Source organism: Alligator mississippiensis, chromosome 4 (assembly GCF_030867095.1).
Source record: "Alligator mississippiensis isolate rAllMis1 chromosome 4, rAllMis1, whole genome shotgun sequence".
Taxonomy (NCBI): Eukaryota; Metazoa; Chordata; order Crocodylia; family Alligatoridae; genus Alligator; species Alligator mississippiensis.
In genome coordinates this window covers 210,373,988-210,395,092 of record NC_081827.1, presented here as the reverse complement: position 1 = coordinate 210,395,092, position 21,105 = coordinate 210,373,988, and the positions used below count along the sequence as shown (strand labels likewise).

At 48.5% G+C, this 21,105-nt stretch overlaps 2 protein-coding genes across 3 annotated transcripts in view; one reads left to right on the top strand and one right to left on the bottom strand.

The window, feature by feature from the left end:
* Positions 1-903: 903 nt before the first annotated feature.
* On the top strand, positions 904-3,569 carry SP9 (Sp9 transcription factor). Its single transcript, XM_014599336.3, has 2 exons — positions 904-1,056; positions 1,462-3,569. Exons 1-2 carry the CDS (start codon positions 1,036-1,038, stop codon positions 2,821-2,823), a joined length of 1,383 nt encoding a protein of 460 aa, XP_014454822.2. The 5' UTR covers positions 904-1,035; the 3' UTR covers positions 2,824-3,569.
* Positions 3,570-9,143: 5,574 nt separating this feature from the next.
* The window catches only part of CIR1 (corepressor interacting with RBPJ, CIR1), a 37,256-nt gene continuing 25,294 nt past the window's right edge, over positions 9,144-21,105 (bottom strand). For both annotated transcript variants that reach the window (XM_006267511.4, XM_059727277.1), the window contains 3 exons: positions 14,130-14,236; positions 12,477-12,562; positions 9,144-10,748 (listed from right to left, as the gene is read on the bottom strand). In XM_006267511.4, the coding sequence (XP_006267573.1) occupies positions 10,103-10,748; positions 12,477-12,562; positions 14,130-14,236 (839 nt within the window). In that variant the 3' untranslated portion in view covers positions 9,144-10,102. The remainder of the gene's footprint in view (positions 10,749-12,476; positions 12,563-14,129; positions 14,237-21,105) is intronic.

Sequence of the window (21,105 nt, the reverse complement as noted above, 5' to 3'; positions counted from 1 at the left end):
GACTTACATGTCGCACATGCAGAGAGCAGGTAAAGTCTCTGTCGCTCCCTGGGCGTGCGGGGTGTGCACAGAGCAGAGGCCACAGGCAGGTGCTGGGGAGGCTTATTCCAGCGGCGCCCTGGCGCTGCTAGCGGGGAGCGGGCTTCCTGCCACGAGCAGCCCTGCTTTCGCGGGTTTGCAGGCGGCTGGGAAAGCAGCCTGACTTCCCCGGTCTTTGCCCGGGGACGCTCAGTGAGAGCGAAACCTGCAGAAACCGTCTCCTGGCTCGGCGGCGGGAACACGGGAGCTACACGCGTGTAGTTTTGTGGTTATGTAACTAAAAAAGCCTCTTCCCCCCCCCCACTCTTCGCCCCTCCCCAAGGAACCGGGCGCTGCGCGGCGCCGGGGGTGGCTGCAGGGGGAGATGGGCAAAAAGGAACTTGGGACGTGCTGCCCGCGCCCGCCCCGGCTCCTCTTCGCGGGCCCTTCCTCGGACACCGGCCGGGGGCGGCAGGGCCTGGCGGGCGCACAGCCCCTCTCCGCGGAAGGGGCAGGAGAGGGGGCAGCGGGGGCCTCGGACGCCGCGTGGGAGCCGGGCCCGACGGGCGGGGAGTGCGGCCTGACCTCCTGCTCGCGGCTCGTCCCCTCTTCTCCCACAACCAGGCGGCCGGGGAGGGCGGGGCCGCCGCCGGCCCGGGTCGCGCCCCGACGGCGCCCGGGGCCGAGGGCCGGGTTTGGGCAGTGACAGCGTCATCCCCGCGGCCCGAGGCGCGGTGTTTTATCCCCCTGCCTTTGAGTGGCACGCGCCCAGAGTCCCGGCTCCTGCACCTCCGCGTGTCTGATTGGCTGCGGGGCAGCTCCTGCCTGCTCTCCCTGCGCCCTCATTGGGCGAGAGTCGCAGGCAGCGGTACTTCAAAGCAGGCGCTCCCCACACTTAGGCTGAGTTTAGCCCTCCCGAGCCAGGAGTGCGCGCGGTGCGGCGGGAGTCCGGCGGGCGCCCGAGCAAACTCTCCCGTCGGAGCGCGAGGCAGAGCCCGCCCGGCCCAGGGACGGGCTATGGCTACGTCTATCCTTGGGGTAAGTGGCGGCTCCGGCGCTCAGCCCGCGGCGCGCGTTTCGTTGCGGGAAGGACCCGGCGGGAAGGAGCCGCGGCTGCTGCCGCCGGGGCGTACGTCCTGGTCGGGGCCGCGCGCCCGCCGGGCTGTCCCGTGAGCCACGGGCGAGTCGCCGCTTCTCCCCGGGGAGGCGCCGCGGGGGCCGCACGGGAGCCCTGGCGCGGCGTCCCGGCTCCCCCCGCCGCGCCGCGCCGCGCCGCGCCCCCGGGCCCGCGCCCGGCTCCCCCGCCCGCACGTGCGCGCTTGCCAGAGCCGCTTCGGGGCTGGCGGCCGCGGGGCCCGGGGGCGCGGGCTGCGGCCACCCCGACCTCGGGCACCTCGGGCGCGGTGCTTCCCGGCCTCACGGCCTCGCTTTGTGTCTCCCCAGGAAGAGCCACGATTCGGGACGACGCCCCTGGCCATGCTGGCCGCCACCTGCAACAAGATCGGGAACACCAGCCCGCTGACCACCCTGCCCGAGTCCAGCGCCTTCGCCAAGGGGGGCTTCCACCCCTGGAAACGCTCCACCTCCAGCTGTAACCTGGGCTCCAGCCTCTCGGGCTTCACGGTGGCCACCAGCCGCGGCTCCAGCGGCCTGGCCAGCGGCACGGGCGCGGCCAACAGCGCCTTCTGCCTGGCCTCCACCTCGCCCACGTCCTCGGCCTTCAGCAGCGACTACAGCGGCCTCTTCTCCAACTCGGCGGCGGCGGCGGCGGCGGGCGTGTCCCCGCAGGAGCCGGGCGGGCAGTCGGCCTTCATCTCCAAGGTGCACAGCTCGGCGGCCGAGAGCCTGTACCCGCGCGTGGGCATGGCGCACCCCTACGAGTCCTGGTACAAGTCGGGCTTCCACTCCACGCTGGCGGCGGGCGAGGTGGCCAACGGGGCGGCGTCGTCGTGGTGGGACGTGCACACCAACCCGGGCTCGTGGCTGGAGGTGCAGAACCCGGCGGGGGGGCTGCAGAGCTCGCTGCACTCGGGCGCCCCCCAGGCCTCGCTGCACTCCCAGCTGGGCACCTACAACCCCGACTTCAGCTCGCTCACGCACTCCGCCTTCAGCTCCACGGGCCTGGGCTCCACGGCCGCCTCGCACCTGCTCTCCACCAGCCAGCACCTGCTCACGCAGGAGGGCTTCAAGCCCGTGCTGCCCTCCTACACGGACTCGAGCGCGGCCGTGGCCGCCGCCAGCGCCATGATCACGGGCGCCGCGGCCGCCGCGGCCGGGGGCGGCTCGGCGCGCTCCGCCCGCCGCTACTCGGGCCGGGCCACGTGCGACTGCCCCAACTGCCAGGAGGCCGAGCGGCTGGGGCCGGCCGGGGCCAGCCTGCGGCGCAAGGGGCTGCACAGCTGCCACATCCCGGGCTGCGGCAAGGTGTACGGCAAGACGTCGCACCTGAAGGCGCACCTGCGCTGGCACACGGGCGAGCGGCCCTTCGTCTGCAACTGGCTCTTCTGCGGCAAGCGCTTCACCCGCTCGGACGAGCTGCAGCGGCACCTGCGGACTCACACGGGCGAGAAGCGCTTCGCCTGCCCCGTCTGCAACAAGCGCTTCATGCGCAGCGACCACCTGAGCAAACACATCAAAACGCACAACGGGGGCGGCGGGGGCAAAAAGGGCAGCGACAGCGACACGGACGCCAGCAACCTGGAGACGCCGCGCTCCGAGTCCCCCGACCTCATCCTGCACGACGGCGTGGGCGCCGCGCGGGGGCCGGGCGCCAAGGACGCCGCCGCGGGGCCCAGCGACTCGTAGGCGGCCGGGGCGCCCGAGCCAGCCCTGCCCGGCCCGGCCCGCCCCGGCCCGGCCCGGCCCGGAGGACAGAGGAGCAGCCGCTCCCCGCTCCCGCCTCCCGGGAGCCGCGCGCCAGGGGAGCCGAGCCGAGCGGCCCCCGGACGGCGCGGCAAGAGAGACCCGACTGAGTGCGGCGCGGGCCCGGCCCGGAGCGCCGGCAGGAGGGGCCGGGCCGGACGCGGACTCAGCCGCCCCGCGTGTGGATTAGGGGCTCGGGGCAGCCGGAGGCGGCGGCACTTTGACTTGCTCTTTTCTTTTCTTCCCCCTCCCTCCCCTTCCTCCTTTTTCTATGGCAAGGAAAAGCATCCCGAGGCGGCCAGGTGAGGAGCCCGCGGCCGGCTGCGCAGCGCCGCCGCCGCCTGTATAAATAGGGGTCGAGCAGACCGTGTCCTCTTCTCTCGTGTAAATGTCCGATGGCGGGGGCCTGGGGGCAGGGGGCTTTCGGGGCTACCCCGGCCCACCTCCTCTCTCTCTCTCTCTCTCTCTCTCCCCCCTTTTTCCACCCCCCTTTTTCTTTTCCAATTTCCGATGCACTTTGTGAAGTCCGTATATATGTAAGAGATATTTAAAATGTTGAGTTAACATTTCGCTCAGACACACGTAAGTTAAGGTCATTTAAAAAGAAATTAAAAAATGCGTTTATCTGTATGGAAAAAAATCTCGCCATAATATTTTCATTTTGGTATTATTAAAGGACTCTGAACGACGCTGCCGGGTTTTTGTTCTCTGTCTCTGCCTTGCCCAGCCGCCCGCCCCGGGTCGGCTCCTTCCCCTCCGCCCCTCGCGGGGACTAAAAGACCAAATATGCTGAATAGCAGGGATCCGAATGAATCAAACAGCCTCGCGGGGCACATTGAAATTGCCCAGCGCTGCGCTTCCTCATTTCCAGCCCCCCGAAATTTCTTCTTCGAGTCTGTTCCAAAGGAGGGGGGAAAAACCACCCCAAAACCCCGATCCGGACTTCCAAGCCGTTCAAAGCCTGTTTGGAAAATGCCCCCGAACGGGGAGAAAACAGCCCGCGCCAAGGAGCGATTTATTTCATCATGGGGGGGGGGGGCTCTCCTTAGCACCGCAAGGCTTCCCAGGCTGGGAGGTGATCTCCGGGGGATAAACCGCTCGAGTCAATACTCCGGAAAAGACATTTCATGCCTAAATGAAAATCTTGTTAAATGTTATTAATTTTGACTTAGAGCACATAGCAGCCCCCTGTGCCTTGTATTCCCTTATTAGGGATTCATGTCTTATCAAATATCTAATTAATCTCCTAGACATCATTTGTTCTGGCCAACTTTATCTCAGCTGGTCCGCGGGGAAAACTCCGAATATTCTCGGTGACAAAGCTCCCTTGAAGATCCTTTTAATTGTCTAAATTAACTGCACCGAATTTGCATGTCAAACGGTAAAGGGCAACCTGAGATAAAATGTAAACGTTTTAAAAGCCCCAAACTAAGCACTTGATTTGATAACTAGGCTTTTTAATGTTATGGAAGACAACTGCTCCTTTCCTTTTCAAAGACAGTTGATCTATGCAAATAGTGAATTGGAAATGCTTATGTCCCCATGCAGTCAAATGGTCCTTGCATGTTATTTGAATATCAGTGGCTCTGCTATTGAAAAGGTTCAAGGATGCTCTCTGACTTCTTTGTGATTACTCAGTGCAGCGTCTTATTCTGAAGAAAAAAAAACTCAGGAATAATTAAAGGCTGGGCTAAGGCCTGGGAACACATTTGGGACAGGAATCTCATTTAGACAGGCTCTTTCAAAATAAGGCACAGTTAAATTGACCAGAAGGCAATTATTGAAATGAAAATTATTTTCACTCCCTTTGTCTCCTGACCACCAACTTAAGAGCCACAGTATTTTTTTTTAAAAGAAAATTGTTAAATGAGATAATTGCGCCATTAAAAAAAAAAAAAACAACAACACGACGTGGGGGGGTGGGAGGGAGAAGAAAAGTTAATTTAGTCTGTAGGTGAGGAGTGGAGAAACAGAAATCTTAACCCCCACGAATTAGAGAATGCAAATAAAACCCCGGCGCGGGGGTTGCGGCGCAGAGAGGCTGGATCAAGCCCCGCAGCTGCCGCGGAGATGAATGCGGGGCTGAAGATGCCCCGGGCAGCGCGGGGCGAGCAGTCGTTTGGAGGCGACGGAACCGAGCGGCGGAGCAACCCCGTTACCTTGCAGCCCAGGAGCCGGCCCGGAGGTTTCCCGGTCATCTGAGAGCACCGCTCCATTCTCTCCTTCCCCCTTTTTAACGGGGTCAGAGGGAGGCCGACCTCCCCGGAGCAGGTGCTGGGCGCCGGGCGGAGATGGCTCTCCCGGGGCAGGGGAGGAGAGGAGACAATGGAGCCGGCGAGGATGACATGGTCGGGCAGAGGTAACAGGCAGCGCCGGCTGCGGGCTGCCTCGCCGGCAGCGGTGGGTCCCTGAGGAATGCGCGCTCCCCGGGTGCCGGGCAGGAGGCAGCTTTGTTTCCCCTCCATAATAAAACAGATCAAAGGGAAGCAGCCAGGTCCGGTCTCTGCCGGGCCGGGGTTACAGGTCTCAGCTCAGTGATCAAGGACCTCTTTGCATTGCCTTTGCCCCTTCAGGTCAGAAAACGTCCATCACTTCCCGGCTTCCCAGAACGGAAGCAGGAGCAGCCCCGGTTCGTTCACGCAGGAAAAGAGAGGGAGCGGAGCCTTCCCGGCCAAACAAGGAGGCTTTGCCTCGCCTCGCCTCTCCGCGGCTCACGCTGCGGCCTGGACAGAGCGCGAGAGCCGGGCAACCTCGCGGCGCCAGGGCCGGGCCGGGCCAGGCCAGAGCGGGGCTCCCACGCGAGAGCGCAGCCCCAGGCTGCAGCCGAGGCGCGGGGTCGGCCGCGGACAGCAGCCAAAGGCCGCGCCGAGACAGGCGGCACGTCGGGGGCAGCGTTTCTTTCCTTCCCGCCCCAGGGGCGCCCCCTGGCCCCGGGGTTGGGCAGGGGCAGCGCGGCGGGCTCCTGCCTTTCGTTTCAGACAGGACCTGCCCCGCGGGCTGCTCGCAGCCGTCCCCGCGCTCCCCGGGCCGGGCCGGGCCGGGTGCAGGAAGCGGGAGCAGGAACCTACAAGCCGGTCCCGGGCGCTGCCCCCCCACCCCGGCGCCGCCAACTGCGGCTCTTTGGCGCCATCTCGAGGCCGCGCGAGCGCAGCACAGCGCAGGCGGCCCGGCCCCGGCTCCGGCTCGTCGGGGCAGCGCTGAGGCCCGACGGCTGCTCGGGGCCTCTCGCTGCAGGGCCGCCCTTGGGGCGCTCCGGGTGCTGCCACCGCCCCCGCGGGGAGCAGGCCCGGCCCGCGCAGCCTGGCCCCCGCGCGCTCGGCCCGTCCGCTGAAGGGGGGCGCGGGGCACGCTCCCCTAGGGGCCCGGCCGGTGGGAACAGCGGGCAGCCCCGGGCCGGGCCGGGCCCGCCGCGCCCCAGCCCGCCCGCCCGCCCGTGAAGCGGCCCCGGCGCGCGGGGTGTGGCCCCGACGGCGCTGGCCCGCGCGCGTGAGGCGGCGGGGCCGGGCCGGGCCGAGCGGTGTCCGTGCGGGCCGGGGGAGGTCAGGCCGCCCGGCCCCGGCCCCGGCCCCGGCCCCGGCGGCTCCCGCGAGGCGCGGGCTCGTGCGCGGCGGGGCCGCCCGTGTCCGCCGCCCGCTCCCGGGCGGGCTGGCTCGGAAACTGGAGCTGCCTTTCAGCCTAAAGCTGCCTTACCTGAATGTCATAATTACAGTAATTATGTACATCCAAATTACATGCTAATTCAATTAGAATCAAATCGCTTCTAAATCGAATGAAATGAGGTAGCGCGAATTAATCAATGACAACATAAATAGAGCGCGCTTCCCCCGGGTATCCCGGGCGGCGTCGGGCCGGTCACTGCCAGCCCCGGACGGGGGAGGACGAGGCCGGACCCGCGGGGACGGCGCAGCCCGGGCGGCTCCCCGACGGCCCGAGCCGGGCGTGCCCCGGACTGCGGCTCCGCGGCGCCCCGACGGCTCCCCGCGGCGCAGGGCCCATCCGGCCGTCCCTCTAGCTCGGCCTTCGCCAGCGGCCGAGCGGCTGCGCCACGTGGGGCCCTGCCCTGCCCTGCCCTGCCCTGCGCGGCCGGGAGGCGGGTCCTGCCGCAGGATCCCCGAGGCGGGCGGAGCGGTGCGTGGCGCTGGGGGGCGAGGGGCCGCGCGGGGTGAGTCCCGGGCGCCCTCGCCGCCTTCACCGGCTTCGCGACCCGCGCGGCCGCCCCTGCGCCTCCGCATCTAGCTCGTCCGCTTCAGATGCGGCGCAAGGGAAAAGCGAATCTCGGGCTGGGGTTAACAGGAAGTCACCCCTCGGCCAGGGCTGGGCCTGCTTCAGTTCCTTTAGGCCTGTACCTCTCCCTGCCGAGAAGCACAGCTCCCTCCCAGGCTGTGACCCAGCCACCATTCAGCCCCCACAATTGCAAGGGGAGGGTCAAACGGCTGCTGTGAGAGCAAAACGCTTCTGCGTCTCGCTCAGATCTACTTGGAGTGTCATTACAGTTTTAGCCATAGGCTGAGAAAATGCCAGCCTGGGCTTCAGGCCTCTTTCCACATAAAATGAAGTTTGAAGAATGCCTCCCCCTCCCCCCCTTTCAAAACTAGGAGGCCAAAGTATAAGCAAAAACCAGCTAGTTTTTTTCCACCTCTACAACCTGGGTCAACCTTGAACGGTTTGGTATTGAAGTCTGGACTAGTCTCAGAAAAATGTTAAGAGGCAGCAAGGTGCTGGGAATATCTTTAAGGGCCAGGGTTGATGAAGGCAAGAGGGATGTCTTGAACACAGATGCACAATTCATTTTCCTGCAACAAGTTGCCTGGGAATCAGACTTATCCAAAGCTGCATTATTTTGTTTGTAGGTTTGAAATTTCTTTCTGAATAGCTAAGCAGATAACAGAGCCACACCACAGAATAATACACGTTGGCTGCAAGCACAGAGGTACTATGGAAGCAGAGTCAGCTAGAACTACTCACTCTACATTTTACCAACTGCAAATAGACATCACAGTCCACAAAAGTACTTACTGAAAGAGGGTCTGAGCCCTTCCTTGCAGGAGAAACTTTATTAGCTGAAGGACAGCACAGACAGTTCTGGTCCAATGCCATCTCTGTCATGCACAAAGCAAGCTACGCTCTGGTTAAATCAACTGACCTCCTCAGATACTAGAGGGTAAGTGAATCCTTGTGGTTGTTAGTCTTTGTGCCCTTTCAACTGAAAGTGTTGAAGCTGCATAGCTATTCTCCCAACTACACACAGTAAACCTTGCTGCCCCCTCCTACCCAAGGGCAGGGGTTCTCAAAGTTTTTATGCTGCAGCCCGGCGCGCAGCCGGCCAGGGCTGGAATTTCTGGCTGGCAGACAGGTAAGGATGCTCCCTCCCCCTGGGCAGGGATGGGCCAAACCCCGTGCTGCCGCAGGCCTGCACAAGAAGCTGCAGCCTCTCCGTCCCACTTTGGAGGGCTGTGGTTTGCCAGTCTGCGGCCACTTCCTGTCAGAAGCCAACAATGCTGTGGATCAGCAGCCAACAGCACAGGGACTGAGAACCCCTGCTGTAGGGCTTTCTTTAAGTGAAGTTCTCCATGTTCTACAGACCCGTATGGTGGCAAATAGGTGCCTGGTTACATGGAGTCACTATTTCCAATAGGTAGGAACAGATATGTCTAACACACAGGCAAGTTAAAGTGAGCACATTTTGAAAGGTACATCCTAACAACCGTCAGTCAGTACAAATGCTACAACCTGTTTGGTTAAAAATACCACCCTGAGAAATGTCTCAAATCTTGTAACTGACAGCTTTCCTGAACATGCTGTGAACTAATTCAGGGCCTGATCCTGCCAAGTGCTATGTGCCTTCAGCTTCAGTGCTCCCAAGGGATAAACCTGTGCAAAGTATTTAACAAAAACGAAAAAGAAAACTGACATCTGTGAAAAGCTCAGCGTTTCAAAGGCAGTCAGTATGTGTTTATAAGGTAGGTCAAACCACTTCTACAGCTTATTACCTTTATGTGGCTTAAATTTCTGCAAGGTAATTTTCAGTCAGTCAGTCAGTCATAAGGAAAAGAAAACTTTGTCATGTGAGTGAAAGAAGGGACAAAGTTACTTGCCCGAGTTTTAAGTTTGATTTCACCTTTTTTTCCAGTCCATTCATTCATGTGTTTTCAATCTTCTTAAACACTCCAAAGGAAATGTTTCCTTTGCAAGGAGAAAAACATTTAAAAGTCTACTTGACCCTTTAGAATGAGCTAGGGCCCTGGATAATAAGGCGATTCTGATTTTAGAGAATAAAAGAATTTATTTTAAGTACATTTATTTTTGTGGTATGGGAGAAAATAATCCACAAAATCGTCAGAAAAATAATCAGGTCAAACTGCTGCAAGTCAAAGCAAGAAAAGAGTATTTAAATTATCTTTCAATTTCATAAAATTAAATACCTGGAAACAGCTGAGATGAAAAGGATATTTGCTATGTCTTCAGAAATTACTGGACATGGTACTGATGCATACTGACAGGGATTCAAGATGTTTAAATACTCCTGGCTAAGTTGTACACCACAGGAGGTCAAAAAAGTTAGCTATATATTTATGAGAATCTATGTTTCACTGTTACTTTAACTCATGAAATTGCTCTCTTAAGTAGAACTTCTGAAAAAATTGTTTCAGTATAAAAGCTCCTTCTAAAAACAATAGTCCCGCTAAATGAAAACCAAACAACTAATATTCTGAGATCTGAAGTAGTAGTGACTGTATCTTGCACTTTCCAAAATGTTGTTTGGCATTGCTTAAGCTCCTGGGACTCTTCCAAAATTACCCTTTTCTTCCCAAAATAGTAACGTCTTAAAAGCAATGAAAAATAATACCCATAAAATCCAAGCGTATGTACCAGACTTAATACTTCAGAACAAAGTAGGCATTGTTTACAAAAGGCTTGCTACATGAATACAAGAAATATTTACCAACAATTTTTTTCTCTCAAAAATACCAGACAGTTTGTACCTAATTTACAAATATTCCAAAATTATTACAGAATGGATGCTCTTTTATGTAAGTGACAGTATATAAGAGTTGGAGAAATGCAAACAGATTATTCAGAAAGACAGCAGTGCATAAGTGAGCCCTTGTTACAAGGTATTAAAACAAAAAGGGAGACATTTTTATTTGCCTTGGTCACCGGCACTACCTATTTTTTCGATCTGTCTGCTTCTGCTCTTCTCCCTGTGTTCTGCTTTACTGCGCTAATCTCTATAGTTGTCTCTATATTTCTTTTTCTCTCTGTATACATCTGCCCTGGGGCTTCTGGTTCCACTTTTTCTGTGCCATTCGTTACTGGGGCTTTGACTTGGACTTCGTCTTGTCTGCTTGTGCCTATAACTCCTGTGACTTGTGCGGGAACTTCTCCAGCTCTGCTCATACTCGTATGGGTTTCTGCTAACCTTCTCATGCCCTTCGGTCTCTCTGTTGTCAGCGCCATGGTTTCTGCTTTCAGACATTCTTTCGCTCTTGCAGGAGCTCCATTTGTTGTTCTCTCCAGAACTATCTTGCTTCAAAAGTCTGTGCTTCTCTCTATCCTTGTCCTTGTTACCGTGACTACTTGAGGGATCTTCGTAAAGTTTTTCCTTCTTAGTCTTTGCCTTCTCTTCTGAATCACTGCTGCTTGCCTCTGAAAACTTGTCTTTTTTTCTTTTCTTAGAATACCTCTTCTTTTGTGCTGCTTTATCTTTACTGTCAGTCTCACTATCACCGCTGCTTACTGAAGTTTCGCTGGAGGATGAGGAAGAGGATCCCATCTTATGTTTTTTGTGTTTACTTCTGCTTTTTTTCTTTTGCTTTTTCTTCTTTTTATCTTTCTTTTTCTTTTTCTTTTCCAGACGATCCAATTTCCTTTTATTTTCAAAACAGAAAGGTAGAACAATCAGACACTTGAAAGACATTTTAAACGGTGTCTGTCCTTTAACACTGCTTATTTAAGATGATCCTCTACAAATGTTTCAGATTTTCTTAACATATTGAACTTTTTATTTCAAAATATTATTAAAGCTTCTACCCCAAGCCAGACTTAACATGTAGCACTCTAACCTGTGGATGCTCCCTCAAAAAACAGTAATGTTGCTTTTAAATGTATTAAAATTTAGGAAAGATATAGAAAACATGAATTGGGGCCTCATTACTAATAGCACAGTCAGCTGATGTTTCTCAAACTAGTAGGGTTTGGATTGTTGTTGTTTGTTTGCTGTTTTATGTTAATACTAAGGAACATTTTCAAAGGCATAAATAGCAGTGAGGTGCTCAAGTCCCTTTGACCCTGAATGGAAGGTAGGAGCCTAATTGCCATTTGGTTGTTTGAAAATCTCATCCAATGTTGTTAGTTGCCTGGAAAACTCAATGATTTATTCCATCAGAAATAAATGTAAAACTCCTGCCCTACAGTACAGTGTTCTATCAAACAGAACCCCCCACATTTTAATTGCAACTGCCTTCATCTAGTTTATAATTTTAATCTCTTGTTCTCACTCATTTTGTTCACTGTTAGCAAAAATCAGCCACTAAATTTGACAGGCTAGGTAAATGGGTTTAACTGGATTACAACAGCTTTAAGCAGTTAAGTCACAAGGACCTAATCATTTTGTTAAACCAGAACCATTAAAATGTATGCCAGGTGTCTGGACCACCAGAAGCTAAACACAACATAGGTTTATTTTATTTAACCTACAACCAGATAATATAAACTCATTCCTTACTGGAAGGAAGGGAAGTGGCTTCCAACATCTGTAGAGGATGATTTCTTAAATATACAATTATATTTTTTATTATGTATTGAGACCTAAAATGGTTGACACTGCCCTTTTCAATTTTCTCTATGTGAATATCTTAAACTACAATAAGTGCCATTTATTCAATCAGGCATTTAAAATTTTACTTAAAAACATCCCTTCAAACAGTTAAAAAAAAAGACAATGCAACTTTGTTTAGAAAACAGGTGTGACCAACCTTAGCATGTGAAATTAGTAAGGCAACAGTAAAGAAGGCCCCCCCCCAAACTTTTGTGAGAAGCTCCCTCTGCTGGCTTTGCAGCAGCAAAGTATGAAACTTTATCTTACAGCAGGGGTGGTGACATCACCAATTATGCAGGTGAAGAGAAGAAGGTTGAGTTTGGCTCTGTCAGGAACAAAGCACATGCATCAAGCTTTGCCAAGTATAAAAATCAATAAGAAAAGAAAATTCATTTTCAATCTTGGAAGAGGGCACTGTAAACAACAGAGTGTAAAGCAATGTTTTAAAATAGCAATTTAGTGTCCTCTACCAGCCAATGCATATATAATGCGAGTGGTTATTTAAAGTTAAATCTGAAATGTAACTGAAAACAAAAATATACTAAAACTGCAATACATCAATTGGATTACAAAATGAGGAAGGAATGTGGTGCATAATACAAAGTGTATTTTGAGACATTTGTGGTCAAATATAGGTTACTCTAAGCTGATTTTCCTCCCCACAGATACAAAACTGGAATTTCAGTTACAGTAACAAGCATGCACAAGAATACCAAGGGGTTAAAACTATCAGCAAGGTAGCAGCAGCTTTATAGGAGCCATCTATCTAGGATATTACCTCAGAAGCTTCTGTTTTTGTTTAGTTGACAGCGATTTTAAAAATTCAACTTCTGGGTCGTCATCTCCTTCACTTGCAACAAATTCCTGTGCAACAGAAGTAACGAAACACCATGTATGCAAATAAATATAACACAGCCCTTCAAATGTAAGGTTTGTTTTAACAACAAAATTAATACTATTTCTATTAATTCTATTTCTATTTTAATACATACACATATACCTATGTATGCATTAAAAAAAATAAAATAAATTTATATATGTATATATATATATAGAGAGAGAGAGAGAGAGAGAGAGAGAGAGAGAGAGAGAGAGAGAGAGAGAATTTAATTTATTTAAATGCATACATAATGATACGTATAATGCATACATAATATATCTCTCAATCGATCTGTTTGTGTCTTTTTGGAGCGAGAAAGGAGTTTATTATACCAAGCGTAAAAAGAACTGCTATTTAGTGTAATAGTCAAATATTAAACAGTAACATTCACACTGTTAAAAGTAAAACAGTTCCACATTTCTTCAAAGTAATTTATGGAAAGTTTATTTGGCTTTGGCCCACTTAGGAGTGCTGGCCAGGGGATGGAAGACTTTATATACCAATAAGCCACAAAGGAATTTAGATGAGTAACTTAGCCTTCTATAAGCCTCAAATTGCCCATTTGGAAAATTAGTTTTATACCCACTGAAGTCGCAGGTACAACTGACCCCACACTTCGCAAAGTTTCAAATTAGCAGTGCATCTTCAACTCATAGTAATAAAATGATGTCAGGAGGTAACTTCAGGCATTTTAAAATCCAGACCTTTCAGATTATTTGCACTTGGAATGCTCTCTCTTTCTTAACGTTTTTTTTTTATCTCAACTGTACAAGAGAAGCAGCAAAGGCAGAAAGTCTCCATATGTTACCTTTCTAAACTGCTGATAACATTGCAATACATTTAACACCAATCCCATATATTAGATTTTGTCCCGAGTATGTAACTTCCTCTAAAGGCAAGGAACATAATCTACCACCTATTCATTCGAGCCTTTTAGCAACAGTTGAGTACTCTTCTTTTGAGTTTTGTCACCTGGTGGTTTGATTATCCTGTTATGTGAAGAAAGCTGCTTCACGGTGGGCTCGCTCACTATTTAAAATGGTAGGCACATGAAAGTGTATCTTAACATTTTGTGAAAGCACCTCAAGATTTAGAATAAGTGTTTTGTGAAAGTCTAAATAAATACAATATTATGTTTTAAATCCTGTAATAAAATTGTAATACATTACATTATACAAAAATGTTATTTTATTTTTTGCAAGCTGTTCTCAGGCTTCATCGAAAGCCCCTTAAGAAGCAAGGCAAATATCACACCTGAAGTATGTGACAAAAGCCCAAACAACCCCCTCTAGGAGCTATTCAATCTCCAGTCACCCAGAGGAGGCATTTAATTTATTAAACTATGGGTTTTAAAAAAAATCATTTCAGATTTGTCACTTTGGGTAAAATACAGCAGCAAAACACAATAAGTTTCATGATATTTTTTTTCTACTGGTATATCTATCGAGCCTTCCTATGGATATGCATATTGGAAAACATTAAGTAGCAATTCGCAAGCAATCACATTTAGATTTATAGACATTTTCAGCTTACTGGTAAAAAGATCATTACCTGTGATGGATCATTTGCGGTCAAGTTTCTCCCCAGTACATTTTGTTTCAGTGCAAACCCACTGTTTCTCATCTCCGCTATTAGCTCCGAGGGGTGCATTGATGGCCCTGTTCACAAAAATCACAGTTTGAATGTATCATTTATATCTCTCTACCTTTTTTGGACTCCACAGTGGGAATTCAGTTGAAGCTTTGTTAAGTAAAATCACAGCTAAATCAACTCAATAATCTTCTGCTGAGCAAATAATCAGATATGATTTTCTAAAACAGCAGTCTGGAGATTCAGAATAGAAAATAATTGCATTTTTCTTTAAGTGCAAGGGGATTCTCTTCTTATGTAACTTTGTCTTGTTGAAAACAATATATATTGGTATTGTCTGGTAGCATATTTTTGTTATAGTACAAAAATACAGGAAGCCTACAGAAGCAACATTAACTACATTTTTTAAAGAACCCCTTTTCCCAAAAGTAATAGAAAGGCACACTTGAGGATGCTGTCATGACATTTTTCAGAAATACACAAACTTAAACAACTTAAACAATTCAAACGTAATCCCTTCCTTTGAAGCTATAAATGTGGGGGGTGGGGGATAGAAGAGGGAAATAAAAACAATAAACAAGCAAACTCCCCCCCCCCCCGCCATCAGAATCTTTGCTTATTCCTTCTTCCCCAATTTGTGCAATACTTAGATTGTTACCGCTGGATTGTTCATGCGTCTCTCAGAACAGTCTTAAAACAATGCAACATATTACATTAAAGCATACATTTGCAATATGTATGCTATGTATGTTGGAATACAAAAAGGATTAAAATGCAGACCTTATCTTGGACCCCTCAGGCTTGGTTCTGTCCCTTATAAAGCCCCCATACAACTCTTATCCTTTTAATTAAATACTGAAGTAACTAAGATGTCTCACAGAGTCTTATAATTAGACCTGATGCTTTACTGCAAACTAAACAGAAAATGTTGATATTTCAGCTTTGCAGAAAAAATACTAGAATATGTTCATCAGTAAATTTGACTGCCAAACAATAGATCATATATTGATTCAGTTACTGCCATATAGATGAACTGATATGTTCATAAGAGAAATTATGAGGAATTAGGTTATGTATATATTACTGATGCTTTAAGAGTTTGTTTAGAAATATATTATCAAATATATCAATCCTGTTCTTCAGTTTTAAGAAGCTCACAGAACATACCATTTTGGAGGATAAACTTCCTCACAAATCTTTAACATGCAAAGTAAAACCTCCATGTCTCCAAGTTTCTAAGTAGTTAACTCTAGCCCACAATTCTATTGGATATCACATGGACACAGTTCATGGAACTACAAATGAACATATCCACAACCCAGGAATGAAGAAAAAATCCTCAAAAGAAATAACTCATTGCATGCCACTAGATTGTGGTTATTTTTAGTGTTTTGTTTACAAGCTCTCTTCAGATGTTTATAATTTCACCTTGATTTCAGTAGAGGAAGGGATTTTCTACTGAAGTACTTTTAGTTCCTAAGTCATCAGAGCCTTTCAACGTGGGCTTAAGTGCTCTGTTGAACTGGGGCCTTAAATCCATTTTTCCATACATGTTTATAACTCTAGTAATTGGATTTCTCAGAAATGATTTTTAAAGAATACATCAAGCTAGTTTTCCTTCAGAACATGTAACAGCGTAATTGTAAAGTCAGTGGTGCACAGTACACATTCATTGATGGCTTTGTTTACTTTTAAGTTTTAAATACTTGCCCGTGAGGCAGCAAACATCAGCGTGAGTTTTAACTCTTCAGCGTTCCTGCGTATGCTTGTCCCTGTATATGTCAGAGCCATAGCAACCATGCAGGGCCTACAAGTGTTTATCTTATACGGGTACTGCTTCAGAAACAGAATTTATGATTTTCTAGGTAGCAGGCATAAAAATTATACTGATGTGAGCCATTTACAAGAAATTCAGCATATGTAGCAGCTCAGCATGCCATGAAATCTCAGATATTTTTCAAAAATATATTTGAAATTATCCAGACCATAACATCAAATTAACTACTGGATATAAAGGGAAGGGGTGGTTATCCTAGAACTCTCTGACATTTTCAAGGAGAGAATCCAAAAGCTTGAAATGGCAGCCACACACCGCTGCCATTATATATCTGGAGACAAACAGACCTGCAGGGGTTGACCTCAAATCCAGCCCCAGGAGGGGCACAGGTGAGCAGATCAGAGAGAGCACACACTGGTCAGGATCCCAAAAGAGTGTATAGGTCAAGAGCAGCCTTTTAAATCTAATTTGGAAGGTGAGAGAGAGAGAACAGAGCTAAGTCAGAATTGCTACTGCGACCTTACTCTGCTTGCCCAGAACTGCTCCTGATGTGTTGCCTTGGTACCCAGTTATACCTGACATAAATACAGCAACCAAATTTACTACCAGATGACATCTTAATTAAAAAAAGTCTTTACAATAGCTCTCTAAGAAGAAAAAAAGAAAATAAGTTCAGTCATAAAAAGTATAGACAAATTTTGACATCTGGAGAAATCATCATGTTTCACCAGACTAGTATCTGAAGCAACTTTTCTAAAGCTTATAGACTTGGAAAATGGCTATATAAGACCCATATAACTGGCAGAATCGTAATTCTAGCACTCCTTAGGATCTCAAGCTATTTTGCTTATTCAGTAAAGTATGCCTAGTAATTCTCAACTGCCATATGGGAAAAACTGAGGCATGACAAGTGTATGCGACTAGTCCAAGTTTACACAAGAAATTTTAGGCAGAGCCAAAGGGAAAGAAAAACCCTAGCCCTGTACCCGAGTCACAAGAATACTTTCCTCCCTAAAGAAAGCAGTAGAATAAAGCAAGTGTGAATTTTAATCTCCAGCTGTCAGTTCTTTGAAGAAGAGGCTGACACTTCAGTCAAGTGTCAGATCCATTTCCTTTTCAGGACTTACCTACTGGACAGATACAATTAAACAAAGAAAAGAACCCCATTAAAATGGGTATGTCATCCTTGGGTATTGGTAAGCTCATGGAAGCATGTTTTTTGCCAATTAAAAAAAACACAAACAAACCCCCAAACCAGCAACTATCTACACTTTTAAAGCTTGTATAAATAAGGTCAATATGCTTCCCTTAATTTTTTATGATGGAAAAAAGAAAATTCCACTCTTCACCTGTGGTCTTGTTTGTTTTTTACTGTAGAAAAATTAGAAAGTACAAGTTTTGTCCTCCCCCTTTTTAAATTTTTTTTTTTGCTGGAAACAAGAGTGGGAATTCTCTCAAGCCTCCCATGAAAAGGCTACAACAGGCTTTCACGGAGCTCTTTTCTCCCAGCTGTCCCCCAGGGGTTTAAATATGTTTTATGGCTGGGGATGGAACAGGCAAACACCAGCTTTGAACAATCAGAATAAATATAATTTCCTCTTTCAGTTACTTGCTTTCCATTCTCTTGGTACTCATGGTGTCATAATGAGGGGCTCTACAGAAGTCGAGGCTGCTGCCGGCCGATTCCATGGGTCTGACAGCCATTTTCACAGGCGGAGCCCAGTAACTCCCCCCCGCCCCATGCCTTTGGCTGGAGGGACCTGTCCTGCCCCTCACCACCGAGTGGTAGCAAGGGGTGCGGCAACATGACGGACAGCCCTCACAGCCAATCAGCAGCAAGGGTGGCAACCACCCTGCTGTGCTGACAACTACCCTTTCCCCTTCTCCCCCCCACCTCGGCTATGTGGCCGGGCCACAGTGGCCACAAGGACTGCATGCTCTCCAGAGGGAGCCAGAATTTTATTTTCAGCAATTTTTTTTTTCTTTTCCAGGGAGCCCACCAAAAGTGGCTCATGCTTTTTCACAGAGCCCATTTTTTTTGTGGGGCCTGCCAAAAACCACAGCTTCTGTGAAAATCAGGAAATCACAATTTCTGTAGGTCCCTAAACATCATTCTAATTATTTAGTCTTCTATATGGTGGCCTGATATGGGGTCCTTGATGTCGGCTCAGTTCCTGATAAGTAGAGAATTGGTGTAAGTGAAGAATACCTTCTTTTCAGGCGGCTTCTCTCACAGCACAGGGCTGATGAAATTGACTTGAACACCAACTACGAGCAGGGCATGAAAGGACTACAACCTGAGCTCCAAATCATCAGATTACTCTGGATTTAGGGACAGGCTCACTGGAGACTAACTAATCTGCCAAATGGAAATTTTTGAACAATCCTCGGCGCTGTTCTATTTTACATTAGGACAAGGCTCACGATCAGAGGCACAAAGGAGGATTTCAATGACCTTTGTCAACCCACCTCCCAGACTGTGCTTCCTAAGAAGTGAAGTTCAGAACTGAAATCAGTTTTCCAGAAATAATTTAAGAACAAAAAATCCCACTTACTTCTGCCTTCTTTGTGCATGATACTAAAGGGGAAAACACCTCATTTACCCCATCCTCCTTTACAAAACAAACAAACAAACAGACTGTGAGGGACATCGCCCATTAATGACTTATGTGGCAAACTGACTTCAGTTGGATTTTGAGGCATGGACCAATAAAAGATAAGGGCCATAACCTTTAACAAGAGTGGTTGCTCAAACTATGCCAGTTAAACAAACCAATCCACCCACAACCCCCAAACTCCAAATATATTTTTCAATTCTATAAACATACATGGACAGTAGTTATAAATCAGCATGGTATGAAGTCTGCTGTGGGGAAAAATACAGAGTAGGGAAACTTAAAACAAAAACAAATCAGACTAGACCAATAATGCTCAACCTACTGAACTGGATGAGTAGCATGGGGCCAGTCTGTGGGCCAGATGCAGATTGTGTCGGTGCACAGGGTCAGTGCACAGATACGACCTGAAGCGTCGGCCCAGCCCTGCATGCCAGATCCAGCCATGGCATATCTTTGCTCGCTGGCTCAGCCCCACATGCTAGCACAATCCAGCACACTGGGTCATGCCATCCAGTTCACAAGGCTTCCCATGGGTCCGGAGATTGCAGCAATTAACACTGTCACCGGCTCCTCTGCCACCAAAATTTCTGGCTCTCTGAGGAGCCCCATGAACCAGATCAGACAGATAAAATAAATATAATCCCTATTTTTAATCTCCCTATAATTCTGGTTAGAGAAATTGGCTTGACCTGAAATTGCTAATTGTGTGCTGAAGGCAACTGGGAATGTTCTATCAATTATGAAGAAAAGGGCTTAAACTCTAAGTTGTAAGCCATTACAAATGCTTTACTTGGAATTTTAAAAAGTGTTATAATTTCATAGATCCCTCAAGCTCAAAAACATTAGTTGTTGATGTTTGAAGTCCTCCCCATATTTAACTCTATTAAGTCTGTGCAAACATATGCACAGGCTATTTGAGGAAATTGCCTTGAAGTCTCACAAAATCAATGACAATTGTATTTCTTTAAAAGGTCTATCAGTGCAGCAAACTTTTGAGCCTGTTTGCTGACAGCTGTTTTGCCCAACTTTAGAGCCAGATGTAGTGATTTCATTAGAATCAACTCAGCAAAAAAAAAAGAGAAAGTGCACAAGGAGAAGGACAAGAAAAACTAGGCAGAAGCTCTTGGAATTAAACAGCAAAGAGAAGACTGACTGAAGGTTAAGGGAAAAGTTTAAATAGAGTCTTGCTTTAAGGTTTTGTCACAAACATGCTTTTAAAGCTGCAGAACAGAGCAAACCTTGTGAATGGAAGCAAGAACTGAAACAGGACTACTGGGCATGCATGTCACATGGGAAAGAGCGCAGAGACCTCACCCACTCACAGCAAGCACATTGCCTATAGATAGGGTGACCATACATCCCAGTTTGGCCAAGACAGCCTGGATTCCATAGGCTGGTACTGGCTGGTTGGTCAAAATTTAAACAGAAGTCCTGGAATCACAGGGGTGAGGCGCAGTCTGGTGGGGAGGGGGAGTGGCATGGTCCGCCAGGCCATTCTGCCTCCTTGCTGGACTGAGCCGCATGTGCCCCTGTCTACTGGCCTCTGCCTGCAGCAGTGCTGCTGACTTGGGGGTGGAGCTGATTGCATATGCATCAGAAACTTTTCTATAGCTGAAAGAGCTCTTCTTCTTAAAAGAAGGGATCTATGTTTTTTGGAAGTGAAGACATGATTTTATCCAGGCTCCATTAGTTTATTTAAGAACTGCAACTGTGAGAACCACAAACTAATTAAAGGTAGCTTGTCAAGCTTTTAGGTGACCAGATAATATCCACCCAACTCCGGAAAGGTTCTGGACCCATTCTGCTTAGTGAAAGGAAAGGAATATCAGACTTATACATTTAATTAACATGCTCAAAAATAAAACCAAGAAAACATCAGTGAAAGCTAAGCTCCTGTTAACATTAAACTAAATTAAACTAAACTAAGAATAAAGCAAGATGCCTACTAAACAAAATCAAAATAAAGTAGTCTTAGTACTGGCCTGCAGTTAAATCATCACTCTTCATACATTCTGAGAAAGAGTCTGAGGCTGCTTGCAGACATTAAAAAAAATAAAGCAATTTAAACTACATGCACCCCTGCACATGCCCAGAAGAGGCAGCTTGTTAGCTGGACCTGGCTTGCCCAACATCTGTATATATCGGGCACTTTAGTGGAGTTTTTATGACACATTTATCTAATTGAATAAGCTATTAGATAAAAGCACCAAGAATCCCCACTGAAGTGCCTAATCTATAAAGACGCTGCAGAGCCAGGTCTAAGTAACACACTGCTTCTTCCAGTAAAGCACTTTTTAAAAAAACATTTGCAAGCAGCCTGAGAAGTTTTAAGGTGGCCATTTTCTACTTAGTTACAAATCCCAACTAAAAAATTTAGCCAGGTCAATCAATTCATTACTTCTAATGGTTAATAAACCTAATGTTATTAACTTATGCCTGAAACAAAATATCAGAGACAATTGTGCTTCTTTCCTAGATTCCAATTCTTGTTTAATGGCTACTCTTTCCCTTCCAGCCCCCTCCCACAGCAGAAATATTCAGA